Source organism: Mixophyes fleayi, chromosome 2 (assembly GCF_038048845.1).
Source record: "Mixophyes fleayi isolate aMixFle1 chromosome 2, aMixFle1.hap1, whole genome shotgun sequence".
NCBI lineage: Eukaryota > Metazoa > Chordata > Amphibia > Anura > Limnodynastidae > Mixophyes > Mixophyes fleayi.
This window is the reverse complement of record NC_134403.1, coordinates 194,413,897-194,434,727: the sequence shown is the minus strand read 5'-3', so window position 1 is coordinate 194,434,727 and position 20,831 is coordinate 194,413,897. Positions and strand designations below refer to the sequence as shown.

The following is a 20,831-nucleotide window of genomic DNA, read 5'->3' as shown; positions in this document are numbered from 1 at the left end:
TCACCATGCTTTGCAGTACCGTATGGTAATGCATTGTTTGATCAGAAGTGGCAAAATTAGCTCATGAACAAAGTAAGCTTTTTCCTGGGAATGGAACATTCTCTGTCCCAGGAACCCCATGAAAGTTTATGGGGGGTCAGCAACAATTTGGACCAGTTTATAATCAAGCCATGTGACTGTAGGATCTGGATACTAAGCTGGGAATTATGAATCACCAGCTATATGGATCAGCCTTTACCAGGATATCGTCCAGATATCCCCAAATGCAGGAGTGCCTCTATAACCTTGGTGAAAACCTGCGAAGTTGACATTTCAAAAGGGAGCTCCTGTTCCTCTAGTATAGGCCTGTCCAACCTGCGGCCCTCCAGATGTTTGTGAAACTACAAGTCCCAGCATGCTCTTCCAGCTATCAACAGGTTGTCTACTGGCAAAGCATGCTGGGGCTTGTAGTTTCACAACTCCTGGAGGGTCGCAGGTTGGACAGGCCTGCTCTAGTAGGACAAAAAAAAGTAAGGAGAGACGGCCTTGTGTTCACCTCGTGTGCAGAGCACTTGAAAAATAACTGGGGAGTAGAGGGCTATATGAATGAGTAGGAGCCATTTATTTTTTAAGTGCCCAGCTTCCTATAAGTGATACATAACCCACTGTTTATGTTTCCATTCTGAAGTTAGAGAATTGTTTTGGCTATTGTCGATTTAGTTCACTTACCTGTGTGAAGTTCTGATAAAATGCAAAGAGTTGGTTCATATATTTTGGTTTTAACTTTTGATTTCAATGTCATTATGTTTAGGATATATAGATTTTTTTAATTTAATATATACTAAAATGAGGGTGTAATGATGAGATTACCTGAAGCTGGTTGCTGGATATCAGTGTAGCACTTAGACTTATAGGCAGTTCAGTTGGGCTTGTGGTGGACCCAACTTCTGGTCTCTCAGTAGTGTCTTCCATCCCTGCATTACTGGGTCTTGTATCTCGTCCCACTGCTGATTCACCTGTGCTCGGATGAGGTTCAGGGATGACAACCGAAGATGTTGAAGAACAAATTTCTTTTAGAGTCTCAGGTTTAGTAAGAGGATGAATCCTGAGTGAATCTGGTTTATTATGGGAGGATACAGAGTGTTCCTGGACTAAACCATGTGTACTGAAGCATGCAGCAGGCACCTGAACAGAGTTTAAAGGCTGCAAAGGTGATGTGGAGTGTGTTATTTTAGATATATCTTTTGTGCTTGGAGCAGCGAGTTCAGAGCCTCGCTCCTCTTCTGATAGGAAGTCTTCTCTAGGACTAGTTGCTAAAAGATCATTAATGTCACAGTCAAAATCCAGCTCCGAGTCCTCACTAAATTCCTCTACAACATCCTTCTCAGACAGCGAGGTGGATAGTTGCAGAGGTTTAGGGGAACAAGCACCGTGAAATTGAACTGCAGGGGCTTCCTTCAGGTCTGACAAAGGCATTATCAAACCAGACACTCCACCCACAATTGTGCTATATTGAAATGAGCCAGGAGGAGCACTTACTCCACACATACTGTAGCTTTTTTGTTTTGTTAACTCAACACTCTGTACATCATATATGACTGAATGACAGGGCGATGGAGCCATGGCAGCATAGTTGTTCTGGTCTTCGTCACACTCTGATTCTTCAGGCAAAGTGTTAGAAAGTTCCAGTTCCTTGTAAGGTGAGGCACTCACCTTTTCTCCATCACTTTTTGACTCTAAAGGAACACGTTTGACCATGCAGGTATTATTCTTATCGTCCCATCCTGAAGGTTCAGCAGAACTGCTGGAGTCATCTTCTAGTAAGGACTCAATCTCATCTAAAGTCAAGTATAGGGGGGAATCATCCTCATTATCAGAAGGCTCCAACAATGAGTCATCCCACTCATCACATAGTTCGGTATTTTGTTCCAGTGAATGACAGGGAATATCAACATGGCCCTGCTTAGCACCATCAGCCTGTGTGGTGCTGGCAGAGTTCCATGACTGGAAAGATGTAGATCGAGGTGTGCTACACCTAAACACAGCACTGCGCAGTTTCTTAGAGTCCGGAGTCACTGCAGTAACTTCATCTCGTTTTCGCTTGGATCCAGTTGCTCTTTCATTAACAATACTGATCTTTATCTCTTCCATGGTCCCAGGAAGAAGGTCTTTGTAGTCTGATGGCAACAGCAGCACCTGGCGTTCAGAGCATGCTCTGTGCTTTGACTGATCACAGTTTTCATTGATGGCTCTCATTAGATAGTCTGCACCAGGAAGTTCTGCAGAAGGAAGTTAAGATGATTAACAGCACTGCGGAACATGTACTGCTTTCTGCCAATTGTTTCAGCTTGAATAGTGTGTGAGTGTGTGAGTGTGTGTGTGTGTATGTATATATATATATATATATATATATACACACACACAAATATAAATATTTCCTTGTACTGTGACTAGAAATTGAGCACACATAAAGAATTGTTTCCTTATTGATTTTGTGTCTGTGTTTAGATAGATAATATATTTTGAAAGGGAAAAACTATAATCACAATCCCGTCAAAAAATTATGCATTTTTAAGTTGTTTTATGACTATTATGCCATTCATGGAAGAAACCATATTTCAAGCATCTTCAGTTTCAACATTTTAACGTATAGATTTGACAATGTGGCCATTAGCTCTTTTACACTGGTGTGATTGAATTTTAATATTGGACTTGCATACAAAATTACCTTTTCAAAAACTAAAGTAGAAATAGGCCTACGATTTATACGAAGTCACATAACATTAATCTCGTAAAAAAAAGCTATTCGTTCCTTAATAAAGGACAGATACATGTTAGGACCTGTATGCTTCCATTCTAAATCACTTTTACCACATCAGTCCCACACACCCCTGCATCGGTTACCCACTGCTGAGCATGGAGGCTGGAGGAGTGGATCGGAATGTGAATGCAGAGGGTTCAGTGTATATAAATAAGGAACATCATGTTTTGGGGTAACTACAGCGGACTGTCTAATACTACCCAATACACCCTTTAATAATAATGGGATGCTGGACTGTTCCTCACCCCTTTGTAACCGCTCTTACGCCTCTCTGCGGCCGGAGACATGTCGGTTATAGATATGATGCCTGTGCCTTTAAGATTAACGCGCGCAAACTCACGTTGCAGCCTTGCAGTAGAGCAGGAGCAGCCCTGGCTAGGTGAGCGCCGAGCTAACGGATCTGACGTCTGACGCAACCAGCGGCGACTAGGAACTGGGCTCGTCCGGCGACACGTGTACCGGCTGGTAAATAACACCGGGGCGGGCTGTCTACGGGATATTGTGCACCATCGTGTGTATTATAACTCTTATTGTAAAGGAATAATTCATGTTTCATTTATAACAGACGGCGGAATAATGTTCCGTGGTGGAGGCGATTGTCCAGTGCAGTCTATACAGCATTTACATACATTAGTGATATTGCAGTATGTTATCGTAATGTGTTTTCTCTAATTACATTCCGGTCTCCCACGTAGGCCGTGTCTGATGTACTGCAGAGATGATCAGCTTTAGTCTGATGTAGTGGGTGGCATAGCCCAATTAATTCATTTGATGGGGAGTTCAAAACTGACAGCTGCTATAGTCCTTACTCTCCCATTCCGTTGGAGATTATCAAAGAGGTATTCGTTTAAGAAACTGGATGGACGCTACAAATTGTAGACATCAAAGCAGCATATGAAATTTTAATAGTACGCTATCTTTAGTCTGATCATAGCAAATAGGAATGTGAGTTATTGGATCGGATCTAGGTAAAAATAAAGGGATTTGTAAATCTGTTGTTAACGTCTTTTTAAAAAAAATTGATGTCCATGGGTAGTGCATACTTTGGTCCATCATGACATGTTTTTTAACTCTGGTCAGAGTCTTAACATTAGGTTAACCTAGGCGATTACCTAGGACTTCAATGGTTAGGGGCGCCTAAACCCTGAAATGAGTTACATAATGTCATTTATCCGGTGAATTTAATGCTCTTGCTGCTCCTCCATGACCTTTTTACAATGGGAGTATGATACTTGGCTATGATGTTAGAGCCTTCTTCATACAGCAAGTCACAGCCTCGACAATCCACTCAGGGTCGCTGGTACTGGGATGCTGCTGTTCTTGCACCGACTGTTGTGGGCTTAATGGGTTGTCTCTTCTTAGCAACAGTTTCAGTACTTGTAAACTAAACTAGAAGCTTCACTGTTGAGTAACCAGTGGCAAAGCAGCTGTTATCAAATCCCCTGCTGCTTTTTTGCCTTAGTCATTTCCTTCACTGACTTGAGCTTGGCAGCAAGATATTTGAAACAGCAGTTCAAGTGTAAGCAGTGCAGCACTGGGGAGTATCTTTTCTTCTTTCTTTTTTTTATTTTATTTTTATTTGGTCATGTGAAATGGTCCATCACAACTTTGTTCAGATTGTTGTAGTTCCTCATAATGACCACATTTCATAATTTGTTTTTATAAGTTAATGTTAGTTTCCGGATCACATGTGACATAATTAGGACCACCTGTGGATCTGTTACAATGTGTCAGTCAGTAATGATTACACCTGTGCCCCAGCAAGGGGATATGGAAAACCTGCACTGTTGGGGAGCCCTGAGGACTGGGTTTGGGAAACCCTGGTTTATACAGTAGCAAAATTATAGCAGCCACTCCCCTGGAATCCCTTTTACCTGATAGTCAGTGAACAACCAAGCAGTGCGCAAAGCAAAAAGCAGTTTTTTCCCTTTAGAATGTAAGCTCTCATTTGCAGCGGCCTTTCTACCTATTGCAGTGGCGGATCCGAGGGGGGGGCGATCGGGGCAAAATGTATAGAAATTTTCTAGATCCGCCCCTGACCTATTGCCTCATGTCTGTCTACTGTCCCTCTCCATCGTATGTCCTGTCGTATCTTTTGCTACATTGTATGTGTGTCTCCACAGTTTTACTCACACTAATATGTGCTGCTTATGCCTAACTGCCTCATTTATTTGATTTTCAACTGATTTAAGCATATGTTGAATACATTCTAAATTCCAGTTCATAGAAGATTCCAATTACCCATCCAATCTACTAGCTCTGGAGTGTACTTTTTTTTTTCAAGCCTTGCAAATGGTGTGGTTTGGTGCTAATAGGTGACAATGGAGCAGGGGACTCAGGGATTTTCTTTATTGGGGACAATATCTAGAGATGATGTTATACCAAAGCAGACAATCTCCCTAATTGCTCCTTCTCTAGAATGTGTATTAGCTGCCACAAGAATGTATGTGAAAGAATATGAGGTCATGTAGCTTATCTAGAATAAAAATGAATGGGGAGTGTAAGCCCTTTCCATTATATTAAAAACATGTGCTCTCATTCTATATTCAGTGTCGTAGTATTAAATGCTATTTGGTGGAATGATGCTTCTGTTGGGCAATGTATCAAATCAACCACAGCATCTAGTAAGGGAAGATGTGTATGATCAATATATTCTAAAAAACTAGCTGATGACACAGGCCATGGTATTTATTTTAGGATTAAATCAACTGTTTTTGCCTTTAAAGATGAGATTTATAAAAAGGACATTCTTTTGAGGCAGTGCATCACATAGGAGAGAAAAGACTATCAAAATTTCATGAATCAATTAAATACACTTTTAATGTGTCCCTTTTTTTCCAGCTTCCTTATCCTGCCAAGTGTCCTTCTAACTAGGCAGCCTTCTAACTAGGCAGCATGGGTGACTGTCTGACCCCCGAGGAAAAGGCGCAGCTCATTACACGCAACTTGCAGGTATTTTATACCTTATTTATTTTTACACAATATATTTCTAAATGTAATTTTACTGTAATTGTATGCTTTGTGAATTTGTTTGCATGTTTTTATTGAAACCGTGAACTAAATTCAAATTAAGTGCAACATTTCTGTTTAAGCTTAGTATTTTTAAAGGTAAACACACTCTGTGTATAAGAGTGATTTTAAAAACATGTTCTAAGGTTTCATTACTTTCAGCTCAATAGTGTACAGATTCCTTACTTTCATTTGGATTATCATGTTTCTCTGCATGGAGAGGCTTCTACCTTTACATACTTGCATGTATTAAAGTGGACCAGACAGATTTAAATTAATGTCATAGCACAATTGTGTTTTAATGAAGTATAGTATATGCTCACAGGCCGTATTCACACGTCTTCCTTAGAAGCAGCTATTGGAATGCGTTGCATCAGCAATTGTTTGTCTTTTGGCACATCGTAACATCTGAGCTGTAGCAATAGTCCTGAATATGCTGCCAGGCTTTTGAAAAATATAAATATTTTATTTTTTATTCTCAAAGGTACTGTAGAATGTACTATATATTATATCCTAATTTCACTATAATGCAATTTATCATTTTACTGGTCCTTTGTAAAATGACTGAGACCTTCCATAACACTGCTTGGTGTGCTTTACATGTATGTATGTTTATAGAATTGGATATATTCAGCTACCTTACAATTACACTGTAAGGGACTCACAGGCAAGTAGGCCTTTACTTGGGCGGAAAAGGGAAAATGAGTGGAGTCTAGAGCTCCTGAGCTACCAAACCCTTTTATGAGGAAACAGCGTCTAGAAATGCTGTTGCCCTGGTTTTTACAACAGGAAGAGCACTGCAAAGAATGCTTGTTATTTTTCAAAATGAGTTGGCATTTATTTAGTACATTCTACAAAATGACAGCTAGTATCTAGAAGCTAGCTATAGGCAACATCTCCACTTTTCAAACCTACAGTTCAGTAAATATAACCCTAAATGTTAAATTCACAAAGTGGGCACCAACTACCAAATTAACTTGTAACACACCAAAACCAACTTCACAACAAAACTAAACACACAAATTGTTGTTGGTATTATTACAAATTATCTACATAGCAACACCATACTATGCAGAATTTAACAATTGAAAAGAGACCTCCTAATAAAACAAGACTGTTTATTAACAAACAGACATGAGAAATTGTTCACAAGCCGTCAATATATAGACAATGCATCACATAAAGCCAGTACATAAGACATCACAAAGTAAATCCAAACTATATTTAACTGAATCTTAGTTTGACGCGCTAATAATGAAATTCTCTAAAAAGGAAGTGGGAAACAGTTGGACTAGTTTTCTCACCTTTTGTAGCTAACTGTATCCAGCCTATTGTACGATAGTTATCCTTGTGATATTGACTTTAAAAATTCACATAGAGGTTTGATTTTAAATATTTGGATGAGCAACTGTTAGCATATTTACCTGGTACGCTTGCTATTTTCTCAAACTCCAATTTTAATTCGATATCTGGCTAGAAAGAATACCTGTAATAGCTTGTATATGCAGTATATTTATTTTGGAATACAGAATAGCACCGTTAGTAGTGTGCCTGCAAACATATTGTGAATTTGGAATTGTAAATGTTCACTCTATTATTGATAACTTGCATCTGTAATAATATGTGGATGTGAAGAGAACAGTGCTAATTTGCTCACTTGTGTCTTTATTAGGCGCAACAGAGTGCATTCATTATGGAAATTATGTGCAACAATTTTTGTTGTACACACCTTAATTATGCATTATTGGCTACACTTAAATAATGTCAAAAAAACTTTGACACCCCTTACCTGAAGCCCCATATCATCTTTACCAGGGCTCTGTAGTTTCTTTTTTTTTTTAAGTTGGTGGAATTGCAGCTTTAAAACATGTGCTTTTTGAGACTAACTTTCATATTTGTGCTGTCCCCCCCCCCCTGGTAATAGGATCTGTCGGTTGTAAAATGAAGTGTAGATTTGGAAACCGAAAAAAATTATTTTCGTTACAGGAGGTTCTTGGGGAGGACAAGCTGAAGGAAATCCTGAAAGAGCGAGAGCTACGACTGTATTGGGGCACAGCAACCACAGGAAAACCACATGTAGCTTATTTTGTTCCAATGTCCAAAATTGCAGACTTCCTAAAGGCTGGTTGTGAGGTGGGTACTGGCTTTAGCATTTGTAGTATAAGAGGAGAAGGGAAGATGGGAATGTAAAACAAAGCAACAAAGAAGCAGCACATTTGCTTGTTATTGAAGGTATTGGCAAGGATCACTAAATCTGCATAGTACTATTTTGTCTACATTTGCAAAACACGTGATTCATTTTTTTTGTGTGTCATTAATGGTGGTTTTTTTTGTCTCTAGGTAACAATATTATTTGCAGACCTCCATGCTTATCTGGATAATATGAAAGCTCCTTGGGAACTTCTGGAACTTCGCACCCGCTATTATGAACAAGTTATCAAAGCTATGCTGCAAAGTATTGGGGTTCCATTGGAGAAACTGCACTTTGTTAGGGGGACTGAATACCAGCTTAGCAAGTATGTGTTATTCAAGATTAATCAAACCACAATTCATCATCCATCACTTATAGGTGCAACTTTCCACAATAGCCACTTCAATCACTTAAATTAAGGCAAATCTGTGTCACCATGATGACATTTATCCTGGTGACCTGGGCATCTTCTCCCTTCTCTGAAGCCAACATGTATACCTCCCTACAGGGTTCAGTGACATACACTTTTGTTCAGTGTAAACTTTTGTGGCGGATTTATGTGTACACTTGTGGCTTTGCTTTGGTTGATTTAATGACGCAGAGTTATAAATCTTGGGACCGATTCTAAATAGCCTCCCATTCAGCTCATGATTTCTTTCTCTTTTTTTCCTTTTAAGTGTCTAACATTTTATGTTACAAAGTTTACATTTGGAATAAGTTCCTGAGGCCTAATTTATAAACGTTTTAATAACTGTCTTCTCCTTATCACTGTACTTTTTCTCTTGATGAGACCGATTCCTGAACGTTTGGAAAGAGAGAGCATGATAGTGTTGATGTGATTATGTTCCTTAGAAAAGACTTGCACCTGTATACTCCCATACCATGAAATGTGCAGTCTTTTAGCAGCAGTGGACAATGAGCCCTAAGCCTGAACATATCATGACTGCATCTATTAAATACACAACACCAGCTTTGAACAACCCAGCAGAACATTACATCCTATGATCTAGATCAAGGCTTCATACTCAATATCTCCCATTAGCAGTTACTTCATGTAGACTATTAAAAGGGTTTACCAATCTTCAACAGCCACCCTTTTCATATAACTCCAACTCCACCATGTAGTAATTGGGTAATGGGTCACTCCCCCGGATCACCTTTTAATCCTTGCGTCATTTACAGTATGATAGTTACTGCAGCTCACAGTTCAGGAGGACTCGATCCTTCCATTCAGATTTACTTTCTTCTAATGTTCTGTCTTATTGAAAAAGATGACTTGAGTCTTTGCTGTTTGTAAACTGCCTTGTTAAATATGTCTTGGTCTGGCTGCTGGCTTCAGGTAAGGGTGAGGACCTTGGGATGGATCATTCACCTAATTGCTGCATGACAGAACATTGGTAATGCATGCAATTCTACATGGATGTAATACGATTCAATATGCAAAGTTCTTTGACAAATTTCCAGTTATGTGAGAAACAGACCACCAATTACATCCAAAGTAGCTCCCACTGCCATCTGAGGAAAATGTTGTGTTTCATATAATACATCAGGAGATCGCTCTTCCTTTTAACTCTTCTACAATATTTTTCTCCTTTTTGTTTTTGCCTTGTCATTCTGCCTGTTCCGGTTTACAGGGAGTATACACTGGATGTATACAGGCTATCATCAGTAGTCACTCAACACGATGCTAAGAAAGCTGGAGCTGAGGTGGTGAAACAAGTAGAACACCCACTGCTCAGTGGTCTCCTGTACCCAGGATTGCAGGTGCGTTCAGCCAGGACCCAGAGACAAGTAGAAGCTAGGGGTTTCATCTGATTATGTTGACTCGTCTCTGATACTCCTCTGTTCTTCTTAATCTCTGAAGGCCTTGGATGAAGAATACTTGAAAGTTGATGCGCAGTTTGGAGGAGTTGATCAAAGGAAAATTTTCACCTTTGCTGAAAAGGTAAGCATTACATTCTAATGTAACTTTTTTTGTCAGCCATTTAAATATTTTTACTTTAACTAATTAGACTTTGACACCAGAGGGTATATTTACTAAACGGCGGGTTTGAAAAAGTGGAGATGTTGCCTATAGCAACCAATCAGATTCTAGCTGTCATTTAGTGCATTCTACAAAATGAAAGCTAGAATCTGATTGGTTGCTATAGGCAACATCTCCACTTCTTCAAACCCGCAGTTTAGTCAATCTAGCCCCAAGTGTGAAAATCTAGTAACACAATGTTTAGGGTGAAGCAGTAATGCTCTTGTGTTTCAGAAATGTTTTGTTTAAATATTCTTGGTAATGCATTTATGTACAGATATATGCTTCAGTGTTTCTTGACAGTGTGGGCACTAAGTGCTACAGTTATGTTGGTGCTTTATTGGTGTTTATTACATGCCCTGCCATTAGAACCTCCTCCGTTTTCGGCTCTTACTTTTGTCTTTCATGTATTTGTGAACGTGTATTTACTGTTCTTTCCCTATTAACTGTGTTGGTGAAGAGAGCTTGTGGCCCTGGTATATTTGGTCATTAAGGCATGCTTTATTGATTTATTTATTTTTTATATTACGGGTTTGTTGTTTAGTTAGTGCTGGTGATTGGATTTTACTATATGCTGGCCATATGCTGACCACGCTTGCTGCGATACCTTTCATGTGTGTCCCCAGAACAATCGGCAGCCTTGAAGATGCTCCAGTTGAAATTGATCGGTCCTCTTCAAGCTTGCCCAGATATCCAGTCAGCCCCCATCGTGACTTTCCCCACCTCCAACATGCACCAGTCACTGGCCGCTCAGGAATGTGTGCTGTGGCTGATAGGTTGTGAGGAGTAGAACAGGGCATCACTCTTTCTGCTGTCATGAGCTGGTGAACAGAGGGGCATACAGCAGAATGCTAAATTGCAAACTTATAATGGCACTCAGTCCATGTGACTGGACGTTTGTGGCCACATTAGTCAGAAAACACACATTGGGGACAGCTAATCTGTTCTGATCAGACAGTAAATACTGTAAGAGGCTGTTCCATATGATTTATGCTGGACACACAGGTTGTGAAATTGCATCATTCTTAATAGGATCCAATCTATGATCATGTATTCATGTATGCATAAGATGTGTTCGGCTCTTTTCATGAAAAAGTCAGACGTTATTGCTCTAGAGAATATGCATTGCTGGTCACTATTGTGTTAGTAATGTATAAATGTAGTCCTCATAACCTCTGCATATTTGTGAGATTATTACTTTCCCTCCCAGTCCTCAGATACCAGGAAATCATTATATACATTATCCTCCCTATAATCTGCACATTCTGGTATGTAGATTTCTGTTGCTGACTGACCCTAATGTCCTTACTTCCCAGTAATCTTCTTAAATTACATGGGATTTTAGTCCCAGAATTTGGCTCAGTCGTACTTTTGGTCAAAAAGATTATTGTGGGAAAAAGATTATTCCAGAGATATTATGAAATAGAATTGCAGGACATGTGTGTATGATCTGTCAGCACTGTGTGACTTTGTTACAGAATTTGATAATGATTGTGTGTATGTTTGTTACTGTATCAGTATTCCCTGATCATACTGCTGGTTAAATGCAGCTTTAATATGTTTTATTTTAGTTGTGTGTTAAGAAGAAATTTGTGATCACTAAGGGAAATAATTACCATGACAGTTGGCAAGTGGTACCTCCATATTTTTCAAATACATTAGCAAAAAAGCCCCATAAACTTTTTTACTTTTAGCGCAGAGGCAGTAAAGTCCAATAAAAGTATGGTGAAGGTGACCAGACTGTGTAAAGCATTGAGAATGTCACATGAAATTCTCCTGTGTCGGGTTACTATATTTTAAGTGCTCTTGGCTGCCCCCTGTGGGCACAGGGCTAATATGGTTAACTTTTGAACTTCATCACTTTTTCATTTGGATAAGACCTGTTTTTAGGGTCCCATTTAATAATAATAGTTTTTTGAAGATTACTTTCATAAACGTAAATCTCTCTAGAATCTAATGGTTATTTTTGGAAAGTCTCCCTACGTGATACATTAATTTTAGATATATGTTGTATTCAACAGCTGGAACTTTCTTTGACTGCCTAATGTTGTGCTTGGCAATCATTGATCTGCTGGGGAATAATCTATATAGACAAACACCGAGCAATGTCACATACCCAACATCTCTGAAATTAGAAATGTTCAGTGTCGGTCTATAAATGTTAGTGCCATTTAGCACTTACGTGTGGCGGGCTGGAAAACGAGCAGGTCTATTGGCTTCATATGCAGTTTTATTATTTTCTTTAACCTCTGGAATGGCTGTGACTCTTGGGTGCCAGGACATGCCCTGGCAGCCAAGTGCCCAACCACTTTAAGATGGCCAGAGCTTTCTGGGACCAGTAGTGCACCATGTCAAAATGCATTACTGCCACTTTTATTTTGGTGAGTATTCAATTATTTTAAGCACATTTATATGTTGTATAGGCATCATCATTGGACAGCTGATGACTGTTGTCTGTACTGATTAGTACGCGTAAAGTTTATTATACACTTTTAGCGTATCTTACTCCAATATATCATCATCATCATCATTTATTTATATAGCACCACTGATTCCGCAGCGCTGTACAGAGAACTCATTCACATCAGTCCCTGCCGCATTGGAGCTTACAGTCTAAATTCCCTAACACACACACACACACACACACACACACACACACAAACTAGGGTCAATTTTGATAGCAGCCAATTAACCTACTAGAATGTTTTTGGAGTGTGGGAGGAAACCGGAGCACCCGGAGGAAACTCACGCAAACACGGGGAGAACATACAAACTCCACACAGATAAGGCCATGGTCGGGAATTGAACTCATGACCCCAGCACTGTGAGGCAGGCAGAAGTGCTAACTACTTAGCCACCGTGCTGCCCTATATACAATTTGCCTACTATGCAGCCTTGCTGCTCTCAAGTTATTTGTGACTTTGCATACTATATTACTACATATAGAGATGTGTGTGTAAAATATACATGTAATGTGTGTGTATGTTAGTGGATTTACTTGTACATCAAGAGATGTATAAAATAATTATTGTCTGAGCAGCCATTGTTATGGGCTACTTGCAAACATCCAGGTCACTCTCTGTTCAGATGTTAAGGGCACATATTGTGTGATTCAGTTGATGTGTTGTCTGTATCAGATCCCTCTTAATCTCATTCTGACTCAGCTGTGTTTGTGGTTTGGAGAGGAAAACATTGCAGAACCAACCATGTTATTTGTGACCTGTAGAGTAACATATTGTTTGCTTGAATCCTTGACAGTATTTATGTGACAAAAGGAGTAGTTCTCGCAAAGCAGAAGTCTCCAGTATCTATCTGTTTAAAATGGACCTATCACCTACACACAGTGAATTAATCCATTTTTTTTTTAGCTTGTCATTTATAAATTTGATAATAACCAGTGATATCACTGAAGCACATCATCACGTGCTGCCTAATATATCCCACCCCTTGACACACTGTCCTATCTATCTCGATCAGTCACAACATTAAAATTACTGAAAAGTAAAGTGAATAACATTGATTGTCTCTTTACAATTGCACCTGTCAATGGGTGAGATATATTGGGCAACAAGTGAACATTCAGTTCTTCAAGTTATGTTTGAAGCAGAAAAAATGGGCAAGCGTAAGGATCTGAACGAAAGGCCAAATTGTGATGGCTAGACGACTGGGTCAGAGCATCTCCAAAACGACAGGTCTTGTGGGGTGTTCCCGGTATGCAGTGGTTAATGTCGACCAAAAGTGGTCCAAGGAATGACAACTGGTGAAGCTGCGACTGGGTCATTGATGCACATGAGGTGCTGTGTTTATTAGGGAGGAGGCTTTAGTACTTGAAACTCTATTTGCATTATGTTTTGATATATGAATTAAGAGTAGTGTACCATGTCGAAATGCATGACTGGCACTTTTATTTTGGTCATTTGTTTAAAAACTGTATACTCGTGTACAGGAGGATGCTCCTGTGAATGAAATGCTTTTTGGAATATATGTTTGCTATATGTGATCTTTTACAATTTAGTGCTCTTAATTTTTAATTTTATTGGTTGTATGATATTAACCTATTAAATCTGCATTTTAGATAACTTTGTTTTGTCCGATTCTGCTCTTTTATATGAACTAATATTAAATAGACTAGAGTGCTGTATCTTGTATTAGGGTGGTTTTTCTATGTCTATGATGGATACTTTGGAGTTTTCCCTTCCTGGTTCTCAACCGCATACAAATTAGGATTACTCGTGTTTCCTGTCAAACCTTCGTTATGAGCTGTGCTTTAAAGAGGAAACAGAGTTTTTGTTTTTTGTGTAGTAACATGCTGTTCATACACCAACTAAAGAAGACCTTGAAACACTGTAAATCTACTCATACACCTGGATGGCCAAATTTGATAAGATCGAGGTGTCTGCTCCGGGTAAGAAGCCATATTTCAATGTGGCTTGATAATATGGTTGGCAAATGACAGCAGTGGTCACCTGTCTACCACATTTCTGCATCTGTCTGATCACCAGATTGCAATAGAAGAGTATAAAATATATGCAAGTTGGTCTATATAGGTCTAATTACTTCCATTTCTCCTATGCAGTGCCTTCCTGCCCTGGGTTACACTAAGCGCATTCATCTGATGAATCCTATGGTTCCTGGACTTACCGGAGTTAAGATGAGCTCTTCTGAGGAGGTAATGTAGGATAGCAGAATGGAGCTGATGAGAGCAGACATCATGTTACACCCCCAGGTCCAACATATTTTCATAGAGCACACTGAATATGATCTGCTAACATTTTGTTGGGATCTTTTTTCTTTTTAAGTTGCTGTTATGCTGCCATTGATTATAGTAAAATTAGTTCTCCTTTATCACTTTGCACCATTAGAAGGTTATTAAATAAAATTAAATATTTCAGATTTGATTGGGTCTACATTAACTCTTGTGCATCTAGGAGAAATCTTTAGGCACCTTCAATCTCCCCTTTTCCTAGCTGTTTTTCTTCCTCCCATGTTTACAACAGTGATATTTAGACCACTAAAAGAACACTTGCATGTAGACGTGTGAATATTACAAGGTGCAGTTTTATATTAAATAACTTTTTAGTGGTGCTTTAACACATTCAGAATGGTAACAATTAGTGCTTGTTGTTTTTGGTGTGTTCACTGATGTGTCCCGTTGTCTACTGCCATTCCCAACTACCTGCATAATGTGTCAGGAATCAAAGATCGATCTGCTGGACTCTCCCTCAGATGTAAAAAAGAAGTTAAAGAAAGCTTTCTGTGAGCCAGGAAATGTAGAGAACAATGGAGTCTTGAGCTTCGTTAGACATGTCCTCTTTCCCCTAAAGTCAGGTAAGTCTGTATATTGATTATAAAGGGAATTCCTCATTAGATCTGTTGCTGACATTTCACATCCGATTTTTTTATTTATTTTGCTTTGTGTTTTAGAGTTTGTCATTCTTCGGGATGAGAAATATGGTGGGAATAAAACCTACACAGACTTCCATACACTGGAGAGAGACTTTGCTGAACAGGTATGATAATGATGAGGTGCAGTAATCCCTCTACTGATTGGTACGCTGTGTGCAGCTTTTCTTAACCAGAGTTGAAATATGTGCAACGTGTTTAACATATATATGTATAATGCTTGTAATATTGATGATAATGCCAATGATGATAAACCTTACAACACAACAAACCAGTGTTACAAGCTGTAACAAAAGCAGAAACAAGATGGGGGCCACAGGTGAAGGCTCGGAGGGCTGATCGTTCCCCATTGCTGCATTAGAGCATGCTGTCAGCACAGTTCACACAGCTAAGCTAGTAAAAATAAACTATATACCAACCAATGTGTGTACATTATGTAGTCAGAACTGTAAACTTTGAATATATGTTAATTGTAATCTCAGTGAAATGATGTAAGATCTGCACCACACCAGACATTAACCCAGTGAATCCCAAACTTTTTCAGTTCAAGGCACTCTTAGGGTTTGCATAATTTTTTCAAGGCACACCTAAGCCAAAATAACTACCAAGTAGTCCCCCGCCTTGCTCACCACTGGCCCTGGCCGAGGCACCTCAGGGGAGCCTATACACACTGTTTGGGAACCACTGCATTAACCCAAGCCCCCAGCAACACATTGACATCCATTTTTCATTTTCTTTGTGTCCATGCACAGATGAGGTCTGTGTATATCAGAAGAAGGTTTCAGAACAAATAGAGGTTTATTTCTTATTATATCTTAATTATATGATTACTGCAGCATATTCATCCTGGAGATCTTAAGGCTTCATTGGAGAAAGCTCTCAATAAATTGCTGGACCCAATAAGAGAGAAATTCAATAGCCCAGAATTGAAGAAACTAAGTAATGAGGCATATCCTGACCCCACAAAACAGAGTGAGTTTTGTTTCCACTACTTTCTGTTTATCATCTTCTATACCAGTTTTTTTTTTTAAACCTGGTCCTCAGGACCCCTAACAGTGCATGTTTTCATATCTCCTTGCTTTAGCACATGTGTATTCATTACTGACAGACACAGATGGTATAATTATTTCCCTTGTCACCTGGAAAACTTGCACTGTTAGGGGACTGGGCTTGAAAAACCCTGGTCTTTACCATGCCTGTCTAATTAATCTGCTCTCATATTACAGCAATACTATCATTTTTAAATAGTGATTGTTTTGTATAAATTATAGTTAACCTAAAAATAATCTAGCTCTGTGATCTCTTGTGGAATAGTGAGCGCCCCGCAGATAATTTCTATTTGTGCAGTCATTATACAGGCACTCCTGCATAACAAACCTTTACCATGGTAGGCAGAGGTAAGCTGCTGAAGATGGCCAGTTTTGGACTTTTTTGTTTTTTATGAACATTACATACACTGCTTTTGTACAAGTTTGTGTCTGCATGCGCACTTATTTTGTTGGTATCTCCCCTTTTATTCTTAGAGTCTGTGTCTAAAGTCCCAAATAAGAGCACTGATCCAGAAGAGCTTATTCCATCTCTTCTTGATCTGCGAGTTGGAAAGGTGCTGTCTGTAAGCAGGGTAAGCATTTTTTTGAGCATAATGATATATAGAACTTCATGTTGATATTTCAATATACATGTCAAAATGTTATTGGAACCTTCACAATGGCAGGGTTGTACAACTTTATTTCTGAAAATCTAATAAGGCAAGTTCACCAATGATCACTCAATTTGTTAGAGCTAAATGGTTACTTAAAGTTATATAGTTTGTGCATATAAGTATTGAATACAATCGGTATTCAAAGTAATCGTGTGGCTTTTATTGTATGGCCCAGTTATCTTAAATTATGGTTGGTATTTATGGAAGAGTCTGACTTGGTGGCTTTTTTACAATAATTGTTTAGAAACCTTTCGCAATAGCTATAGTGACCAAGACTGATAAAGGTTCACAAGTAATATTTTCTCAATCATTGCTCTTCATGTTGGCTTGGACTGCCCCTCTTCTCATACTGCCCCGTGCATACACTTGGTTGGTTTCATTCCTATGCGCTTCTGTTTTGCAAAATAAAGGATCCACCAGGTAGTCTTACTATGTTGTGAACACGTAGAAACAGACAGTCTCCTAGTTAGGCAAATCAGTGATACTCTCGTTGAGAGTTTAATTTTCCTGCAAAACAAGTCTTGTGTAAAAAATGACATTGTGTTAAAGGGGGCTGCAGAATTAAAATGCCACTGATATAAAATGCAACCTGTAACATTCACAAGTATTTGGATGAAAATGCTGTACCATAGTAGAAATTAATTTTACACTTAATTGATTTATATTTATAATGAAGCAATCTTTTGTCTGTAATACTTAGGACTTGTGGATTTCCAGATATGGGGTTTTACTTTAATTTAAAGCACTGCCTAAAACATACTTAAAGACATTTAAAAGTAATTTGTCTTACCCCACACGGCCCTTCAATTACCATTCAGATGAAGTTATTTAGCAGTGCTCCTCAGTGACTGGAGGAGTAGGCACATTGAGATCATGTCCGGGTAATCAGTAGAAATTGTGGTTCTAAAGACATTCTGCATGCTGGTTATCTGATCCCACAAGTAATTGCTGTCTTTATTTATTGTGGCCATCATACAAATGTTTATAGTTCTGACAATTGTACACATTTATGTTCACTTTAGAACAAATGTTAAATGTGGGAGCCTGTCAGATAGCTTCTGATTCATGGTCACTCCGGGCTTCCAATACCATTTATTACCATTCAGAGACATTTACTGAGTTCGCAAGTTTTGTTGTAGGTATAAGTGCATAATATTATATGGTGGTTTTTTTGCTTTCGATCAAGTTGTATATTCATTGTTTTATTGCAGCTAGTAACAAACACTGAAGGACAGTGTTCCTCTTTGTATTAATACTTCAGTAGTAACCTCAATTTATGGATAAAGGTGTTTAGTGGTGATTATCAATTCAATAGTAAGAAATAAGGTTCTGAGTTTTTTGGTAGTCCTTTCTGATGAGTGGGCGAATGTTGAGGTATGAGAAGATCCACGGTTAATAACTTTGTGGGCATGAATCTGTTTTCATTCACTACTAAAAATGTTATATTATCTACAGCAAATTTAAAAGAAATTTCATGTATTTTTGCCTTTTATATGATTGCTGAACTAATCCTAGCATAGACCTCTTCCCATCCATCCTATAGTAGATATATGTCCTGTTGTGCTAGGCTTTAGCATAATAGGGTGTAGTTCTGCACCCCTAACAGTCGGCAGATGCTTTCCGCCTTACTCTGAATTACAGAAATTTGTCACTGATCCTGTGCACACCATCTGTATTACTCAGTGCTCTACGTGAGCGCTGTGTTGTGCCCAATGTGAAAATGGTACTTCCATATTGTAGTTGCTATGTTAACCTAGCAACGGTATAGTCTGAAGTCTGGGTTGCACCGCAAAGGGCGGAGATGCATTACGAATGATCTGCTGTTATTGCTATGGTATAGGACGAACCTGGATCAGGTCCTGCCTCACCCATTGTTGGGGGTGGCGGTACTTCAGTCCATAAGCATACTGATGGTTTACTTGGCTTCTGATTAAATTAACCCTAATGTGTGTGAATGTACAGCAGAGAATTTAGACTGTAAGCTCCACTGGGGCAGGAACTGATGTGAATGATCAAATATCTGTCAAATATTATCTGTGATGTACTACATTATATACTTGAAATATCTAAATGTTAATAATAAGGTTAATAAAGTATTAAATTATAATCTCTGCCAACTCGCTCCCCCGGATCATAAAACCGCATTATCTACTCTGCCTGATATTGATGCATTTTGTATGAGTGTCCTGCATTTATACAAGTAGATGGCAAACATGAGCTTTGTTCCAACCTCCCAAATTTTGCCCACTTGGCACTGTCTTTCTCTCCTAAACACTGCCATAAAGACACTTGCACCTATGCAAAGTCACAGCATACAGTTTGTGTGTGTAAGTTGCAAAAGTACTATGGGAAAATAATGGAAAGTAATTATTCCTATCCACAGGCACACATAATTTTGCCTGTTTGTTTCCATATAATCCCCATAAAACTATATTTACTTCATCTTGCTGTGGATAAAGAGCATGATCTATCCCAAAGATTAGATAGTCACTGTACCCTCTTATATTTTATATTGCCTATCACTTTCTAGGGCATTTATGTATTCTGTAAAAAAAAAAAATTTTTCTGACAGCATCCAGATGCAGACAGTTTGTATGTGCAAACTGTGGATGTGGGTGAGGAGAGTCCACGTTCAGTGGTAAGTGGACTGGTGAAGTATGTGTCTTCGGAAGAGCTGCTGGGACGCTCCATTGTACTCCTGTGTAACTTAAAGCCACAGAAGATGCGAGGAGTGGAGTCACAAGGCATGCTGCTGTGTGCATCCATGTGAGTCTATCCTACATAATTAGATATATATACATACCCAGCTTTAGAAGAATGACTGTTAATAAAACCAATAAATTACCACTAAAGAACAGTGATATACTATATGAATTTTAAGGTGTCTGGCTATTTTTAAACTGTGTATTACTTGAATTGGGTCTAGTTATGATCCTTAATGAAGTGCTAACATATCCTGCAGAACTGTGCAATAGGTTTAGATTGTGGTCATATTTCCTCCTTCTGTTCTTATTTGGCATAGCAGTTGTATCTGTTCATTTACTACTTGTATCTCCATCTCAGAGAGGGGGAGAATAAACAGGTGGAACCTTTGGACCCTCCTGCAGATTGTGCTCCTGGTGAGCGAGTGTATATCGAGGGATACGAGAACGCAGAACCAGAGGGGGAGCTCAAACCGAAGAAGAAGGTCTTTGAAAAGTTGCAGGTATTTTGCAGCATTTCTCTCCAGCCTCTGCTTGTACTTGTTGTTCATCCACATGCTCTTTCTGCCATGCCTTACCGTTTACGGTCTCCTTTATCATACTGATTTCGATATTCCACTTTCTCTATCTCCAGGCTGACTTTAGGATCTCTGAGGAGTTGGGTGCTCAGTGGAAAGAAAAACAATTTCTGACTAAGCTGGGGCCGGTGACCTGTAAAACCCTACGAGGGGGCAGCATTAGTTGATTGTGCACAAAATTTTATCTCATCCCATAGCTAGAGTGTCCTCTTTTAACCTTTTCACTGTCGGAGGAATGTAACCGAAATACAGAGAGAAATGAACTGTGCTCCTATTTATATAGAGGTGTTCATGTGATAGGTCAGCATCTACACACACCATTTCCAACCACCTGGCCATGAGCAATGCTTGTATAATATGAAATGAAATAAAGCACTATTCCATTCACTGTAGTGTATCTATTTCTTGTGCATCTCCAATAAA

At 39.0% G+C, this 20,831-nt stretch overlaps 2 protein-coding genes across 3 annotated transcripts in view; one reads left to right on the top strand and one right to left on the bottom strand.

The window, feature by feature from the left end:
* The window catches only part of S100PBP (S100P binding protein), a 29,563-nt gene extending 26,404 nt beyond the window's left edge, over positions 1 to 3,159 (bottom strand). For both annotated transcript variants that reach the window (XM_075195240.1, XM_075195241.1), the window contains exons 1-2: positions 3,046 to 3,159; positions 850 to 2,258 (exon numbers count right to left, since the gene is read on the bottom strand). In XM_075195240.1, coding sequence (XP_075051341.1) covers positions 850 to 2,235 — 1,386 coding nt within the window. In that variant the 5' untranslated portion in view covers positions 2,236 to 2,258; positions 3,046 to 3,159. The remainder of the gene's footprint in view (positions 1 to 849; positions 2,259 to 3,045) is intronic.
* A 2-nt stretch (positions 3,160 to 3,161) lies between these two features.
* Positions 3,162 to 20,795, top strand: YARS1 (tyrosyl-tRNA synthetase 1). The gene is made up of 14 exons (XM_075195242.1): positions 3,162 to 3,265; positions 5,642 to 5,752; positions 7,796 to 7,942; positions 8,150 to 8,325; positions 9,635 to 9,764; positions 9,865 to 9,945; positions 14,600 to 14,692; positions 15,216 to 15,351; positions 15,448 to 15,533; positions 16,263 to 16,398; positions 16,950 to 17,047; positions 19,701 to 19,894; positions 20,192 to 20,333; positions 20,465 to 20,795. The coding sequence occupies exons 2-14, from the start codon at positions 5,696 to 5,698 to the stop codon at positions 20,573 to 20,575; spliced, it is 1,587 nt and encodes a 528-aa protein (XP_075051343.1). The 5' UTR covers positions 3,162 to 3,265; positions 5,642 to 5,695; the 3' UTR covers positions 20,576 to 20,795.
* Positions 20,796 to 20,831: the final 36 nt, after the last annotated feature.

Excerpts from the sequence above, each read along its gene's own strand:
- YARS1 (XM_075195242.1), top strand. The coding sequence starts at position 5,696 with ATGGGTGACTGTCTGACCCCCGAGGAAAAGGCGCAGCTCATTACACGC. Across the intron at positions 8,326-9,634 it reads ACTGAATACCAGCTTAGCAA|GGAGTATACACTGGATGTAT; the intron begins GTATGTGTTATT and ends TCCGGTTTACAG. Across the intron at positions 14,693-15,215 it reads AGATGAGCTCTTCTGAGGAG|GAATCAAAGATCGATCTGCT; the intron begins GTAATGTAGGAT and ends ATAATGTGTCAG.